At 53.7% G+C, this 6,205-nt stretch overlaps 1 protein-coding gene across 6 annotated transcripts in view; it reads left to right on the top strand.

Moving 5' to 3' along the window:
* The window catches only part of MGRN1 (mahogunin ring finger 1), a 58,138-nt gene that overhangs the window by 44,400 nt on the left and 7,533 nt on the right, over positions 1 to 6,205 (top strand). For 4 of the 6 annotated variants that reach the window (XM_027117510.1, XM_027117506.1, XM_027117507.1 and 1 more), the window contains 3 exons: positions 1,871 to 1,980; positions 4,329 to 4,394; positions 5,789 to 6,015. In XM_027117510.1, coding sequence (XP_026973311.1) covers positions 1,871 to 1,980; positions 4,329 to 4,394; positions 5,789 to 6,015 — 403 coding nt within the window. The remainder of the gene's footprint in view (positions 1 to 1,870; positions 1,981 to 4,328; positions 4,395 to 5,788; positions 6,016 to 6,205) is intronic. The other 2 variants (XM_027117508.1, XM_027117512.1) reach the window with 1 other exon arrangement.

Below are 6,205 nucleotides of genomic sequence, written 5' to 3'. Positions count from 1 at the left end.
ATTTGCGGTACGCGGGCCTCTCACTGTTGTGGCCTCTCCCGTTGCGGAGCAACAGGCTCCGAACGCGCAGGCTCAGTGGCCATGGCTCACGGGCGCAGCCGCTCCGCGGCATGTGGGATCCTCCCGGACGGGGGCACGAACCCGTGTCCCCTGCGTCGGCAGGCGGACTCTCAACCACTGCGCCACCAGGGAAGCCCAGCATAATGATTTGAGTTACATACATCACGAAATGAATATCACAATAAGTTTAGTGAACATCCATCATCTGATACAAAGAAATGATAGAAATTAAAGAAATTTTAAAAAATTTGTGTGTGTGTGATGAGAACTCTTAGGGTTTTCTCCCTTAACAACTTTTATGTATAACACACAGCAATGTTAATTATAGTTATCATGTTGTACGTTACATCCCTAATACTTATTTATCTTGTAACTTGAAGTTTGTACCTTTTGACGGCCTTCATCTAATTCCCCCTCCCCCCTCCCCACCTCTGGTGACCACAAATCTGATCTCTCTTTCTATGTGTGTGTGTTTGTTTTTGAAGTGTAACTGACCTACAACACTGTGTTAGTTCCTGTTATACAACATAATAATTATTTTCTGTACATTTCAAAATGATCATTACAGTAAGTCTAGTTATCGTCTGTTACCATACAAAGATATTGCATAGCTACTGACTATATTTCCCCACATTGTACATTTCATACCCATGACATTTATTTTGCAGCTGGAAGTTTGTACCTCTTCATCTCCCTCACCTATTTCTTCCTCTCCCCACCCACTCTTATCTGGTAGCCAGATGTTTGTTCTTTGTATCTATAACTCCTGTTTCTGTTTTGTTATGTTTGTTCATTTATTTTGTTTTTTAGATTCCACATGTACGTGAAATCATACAGTATTTGTCTTTATCTGACTTACTTCATTTAGCATAATACTCTCTAGGTCCATCCATGTTGTTGCAAATGACAAGATTTTATTCTTTTTTTTATGGTGTATATACATATACAGTAGTCCATTGTATATACACCACATCTTTATTATCCATTTGTCTGTTCATGGGCACTTTGGTTGATTCCATATCTTAGCTATTGTAAATAATGCTGTAGAGAACATAGGGGATGCATCTATCTTTTTTTTTAAATAAATAAATTTATTTATTTATTTATTTGTGTGTTGGGTCTTCGTTGCTGCGCGCGGGCTTTTCTCTAGTTGCGGCGAACGGGGACTGCTCTTCATTGCCGTGCTTGGGCTTCTCATTGCAGTGGCTTCTCTTGTTGCGGAGCACGGGCTCTAGGCATGCGGGCTTCAGTAGTTGTGGTTCACGGGTTCTAGAGTGCAGGCTCAGTAGTTGTGGCGCACGGGCTTAGTTGCTCCGCAGCATGTGGGATCTTCCCGGACCAGGGCTTGAACCCATGTCGCCTGCATCGGCAAGTGGATTCTTAACCACTCGCCACCAGGGAAGCCCCTCTGCCCATTTTTTAATTGGGTTGTTTGTTTTGATGTTGAGTTGTATGAGTTCTTTGAATATTTTGGATTTTAACCCTTTATCAGATATATTGTTTACAAATATCTTCTCCCATTCAGTAGGTGGACTTTTCATTTTGTTGATAGTTTCTTTTGCTGTGCAAAAGCTTTTTAGTGTGGTATAGTCCCATTTGTTTATTTTTGCTTTTGTTTCCCTTGCCTGAGGAGACATACCCCTCAAAATTTTACTGAGACTGATGTAAAAAAAAAAATACTGCCTTCAACTCAGAAACGTGTCTTGTCCTGGGATTGCTGCGGGGTGGGTGGGTGGTCAGTGTCCCCGAAACTTGGAGGGTCTCAGTGGTGCTGCCCCTTGCCTCACATGACCCTGTCCTTCCGCCACAGCTTTCCGGGCCCTTCTGCAGATCCGGGCAGTGAGGAAGAAGCCAGGAGCCCTGTCCCCCATCTCCTTCAGCCCTGTTTTGGCCCAGAGCATGGACCACGATGAACATTCTGTAAGTGCCTCTTCCTTCCTGCATTGGAGGGTGTGGGGGTGGAGACAGGAGGGGCCTGGAGGAAGCCCCTGCCTACTGTGCAGGGCCCGCCTTCATGTTAGGACAGTGCCTGGCTCCTGGTGGGGCTGGTCAGGTGGGATCCAGTAGGTCAGGAAGCCCTGGAGGTGTGGCCAGGAGGAGGCTGCCCAGGGTCTGCCCTCAGGGTGGTGCCAGGCCAGGACCCAGACTATCTGGCCAGCACCCCTGCCTGCCAGCTCTCTGGACCTCTGGCTCACCTGCCTGGTCCCGACGGGCAGCTGTGAAGATGCGTGGGTGATCCAGGCTGGGCCCAGTGAGCTCTGGCTGCCGGATGGCGTTGCTTTTGCCAATAGCAAGAGCCTAAGATGCAGGTGACCCTTCGCTGAGTCTGAAGGGTCGTGGTGTCGTCACCTCTGCTCCACCAAGGTGACCTTGAGAGAGAGGTGGGCAGAGACAGAGATGGGGAGGGAGAGACACAGAAATGCAGAGACATGGAGAGACAGATACGGAGAGAGAGAGAGAGAGACAGATAGGGATGAGGTTCAGAAGGGAGATGCTGAGAGATGGGCAGACAGGGAGACACAGAAAGAGATGTGGAGAGACACACAGACAGGGTGGGGTTTAGGGGGTCGCTGAGGTGGGCAGGTGGGGGGCAGAAGGACCGAGGACAGACAGGGGTAGGCCCGGCTCCCGGCTCCTGGGTCCAAGCTGACTTTGAGCATTGTCAGCCAGTGAACCTATTTTCTGGGCTCTCAATTGAGGTGGTTTGGATCCAGTGATTCTTAGAGGCCCTGCCAGCTCTCTAAAAAGGAAAAAGAGGGCTTCCCTGGTGGTGCAGTGGTTAAGAATCCGCCTGCCAATGCAGGGGACACGGGTTCAAGCCCTGGTCTGGGAAGATCCCACATGCTGTGGAGCAACTAAGCCCGTGCGCCACAACTACTGAGCCTGCACTCTAGAGCCCGCGAGCCACTATTCCTAAAGCCCGGGTGCCTAGAGCCCATGCTCTGCAACAAGAGAAGCCACCGCCATGAGAAGCCCACGCACCACAACGAAGAGCCCCCGCTCACCACAACTAGAGAAAGCCCACACACAGCAACAAAGACCCAACTCAGCCAAAAATAAATAAATTTATTTTAAAAAAAATTAAAAACAAAAAGGAAAAAGAGCCAAAGCCCTCTGGATTGGCATACCCACAGAGGGTGCCTGCCCCAGGCCAGCAGGTGTGATGTGTTCAGCCCAGCATTTCTGAAAATTGGGCCAATGTTTAAAAGTCTAGGAATTTTACTTAAGACTCAGATTTCTGGCTTCTCTTTCAAAATCTGAAGGTGTGGTCTTGCTGCTGGATCAGGAGCAAGGCTGCCTCTCAGGTTGGGGTGCCCGTCACCCCACTTCTCCCGGGCCAGCCACACTGTTTAGCCTGTGGGGCCCATAGGCATCAGGGCTTCCGGCTCTGAAACCAGGCCCTCAGCCATTTATCAGTGGACTTGTTTTCAGAACAGTGAGTACTTTCTCCAGCACCGTGTTTTTGGTGGAGAGAAAAACAGTACTGAGTTGTTCCTGACCCCGAGAAAGGAGCTTTGCTCTTCCACGGAGGGTGGGCTCAGGTGGTGGGTTTTTATTGTCGCCTCTCCGGGTTTCTGCCCTGGCATCTGAGGGTCAGGCAGGATCCTCCCATGTTTATCCTTCTTGTCCTGAGAGCCGAAGTGCCTCCCACAGTGCAGGGCAGCCTGGGGCTTGGATGGTAAGCTCGCACTCCAGAGGGCCACCGCCTTCCTCTCTGGAGGTTACAGTCCCAATTAAGTGGCCCTGTTCTCTGCCACATTCCCTGCACGAGCAATTTCCACATAGTACTAGAGTCCAGATTGGGCATTTCCTCCAGTGAGTCTGTTAAGATCACTGCAGAGTGGGGGTCATCGGGGGCTTTAGCCCCACCTTTAGGAGTTAGACTTGGTGATGAGTCAATGAGGCTGTGCTGGGACCTCCAGGTCCCTTCCCTGTGCCCAGCCAGGCCCGCTTGTGGGGAGCGCTTGGCCACTGTCAACACCTGCCCTGGCCAGGACCTGCTGCTCAGGGTGACCCAGACCATGAGTGGCCGCTGTGGACGGGGATGGGCTCTTCCAGAGCTGCAAGGATGTGCAGGCGCAGCCAACCCAGGCCCAAGGCAGAACCCATGCTCGGCCAGGTCCCCACGATTTACATGCACGTAGAGTTTGCGAAGCGCTGGCTCATGGCACACCTGGAGACCAGCAGACCAGGGAGACCCCAGCCAGCCAGCTCCAGCGCCGCATGGGGGGTGGCAGCGGTAAAATCTATGGTTTTTATCTTGACAGTGTCCCTTTAAAAAATCAAAGTCGCACCCTGCCTCACTGGCCAGCAAGAAACCTAAAAGGGAAACAGTAAGTGTGTTTGGCCCTGTGGCTTCGTCTTTGCCCTGTGCCCTGATTATTGTACCAGTGACAAGAATGGGAAGTCACTTTCACCCCAGGCTAACGTGTTCTGTTCATTTAATCTGTCAAATCCACTCTCCCCAGTCCCGGCGTCCCTGCCCAGGAAGGGAGTTTTGTGGAACAAGCAAAGCTCAAGGTCTGTCGGCAGAAAGCCCCGGGCGCCCCTTCTCGCCAGCTCTGCTTCTGCCCGTGGTCTCCTGATGCCCTGTTTCCCTTTTTTTTCTTGCTGGCAGTGGAATGACGGAGGCGGAACTAAGGCTGCCGCTCTTGTTGCAAACGTCCCTCGTGCTTGCTCACCCTGCATCCCTGCTCTGCAGGCCAACACTTGTATTTCTCACGTTTTTCCTGCATCTCAGGGAGCAGACAGCATGTGGTGGCTGGGCCGGGCCTCTGCCTGGGGCCTCCGCTGAGCCCCGGGCCCCTTTGGAAAATGGTAGAGGGTTGGGGTCACTGAGGGTCAGCCTAGACAGAGAGGTTTTCTCCCTGTTTCGAGGGGCAAGGGGTGGCTTGGGACAAATGCAGACACCGTGGTCCCAGGGAACCCAGGAGGTGCTTGCTGAGGACAGAGAGCACCACCTGGCTCCTCTGCCTCCCCCTGGTCCCTAGGGTCACTCTGTCACCTCCCTGAAGGGCAGCTCCCTTCCTTCTCACAGGTCAGCCGGGCAGGCAGGAGTCCCATGTAGAGAGCATTGCCCTTCACCTTGTTCACGAGAGTGAGGGCAGGCGGCTGCCCAACCCCCCGGCTTGGGAGGCCTAACATCTCCCTTTGCCTTTAACCCTAAAGCAAGACTCAGCCTATTGATTGGATCTGCTCCCAGAGAGGGTGAGACTGGTCCTGAGGAGGTGCCTGTTAGGCTCCCCGGAGCCCATATCAGCCCTGCAGTTGCTTGTCCGGCCCAAGGAGGATCTCTAGGCTGGGCCCCCGTGTCGGGCAGGTCCTCCTGGCCTAGGCCACACACTCCCACCGGCTTCTCCCGCCTCTGCCATGGCTTTGCTCCCCTCCTGCCCCTGCCCCCTCCTCTCACTAACACCTCTCTCACTCTCTGCGCCCACCAGGCAGGAGCAGAAAGCCAGGTAGGGGCTGGCCAAGGCCCTCTCTTCCTCCATCCTGGGCACCGAGTGGGCCACTTGGGTGTCCAATGCTGCTCTGGAGTTCTTGGCGCCCCTCTGAGGGAGGGGGATATGAGTCTCTGGAAGGTGGAGTGGACAGGAGATGGTCAGAGAGCAGGTTCTGGGGAGCAGACCATCCCTGGGGCGCCAGGCCGGCGTCTGGGGCTCTGTGGCCATGGGCAGTGGGCAGGGTGCCTGGCCGGCCCGTCCCTCACCTGCTCCTGTCCCTGCAGAGCTCCGACAGCATCCCGCCTGGCTACGAGCCCATCTCCCTGCTTGAGGCGCTCAACGGCCTTCGGGCTGCCTCCCCAGCCATCCCCTCGGCCCCCCTTTATGAAGAGATCACCTATTCAGGCGTCTCAGACGGCCTGTCCCAAGCGAGTTGTCCACTTGCTGGGATCGATCGGATCATGGAAAGCAGCCTCCAGAAGGGCAAGCTGAGGAGCAAATCCCCCGACAGGTGAGACCACCGCCGGCAGCCCCCTGGGGAAGGTGTGCGGGACCCTCCAGGTGCACCTCATCCACCTTGTTTGTGCCCCACGAGCCAGCCCTGGCCTTGCTTGGCGATTACAGGATCATCATCAGTGATGTAAGGGACTTTCGAGGGCCACATGCCCAGGGGCTGGGCAAGGGTCAGTCCTGGTCCTTTG

Source organism: Aethalodelphis obliquidens, unplaced genomic scaffold (genome assembly GCF_003676395.1).
Source record: "Aethalodelphis obliquidens isolate GAN/ISIS:26980383/991018 unplaced genomic scaffold, ASM367639v1 scaffold18, whole genome shotgun sequence".
Classification (NCBI taxonomy): Eukaryota; Metazoa; Chordata; class Mammalia; order Artiodactyla; family Delphinidae; genus Aethalodelphis; species Aethalodelphis obliquidens.
This window is presented reverse-complemented; position numbering and strand designations above follow the sequence as displayed.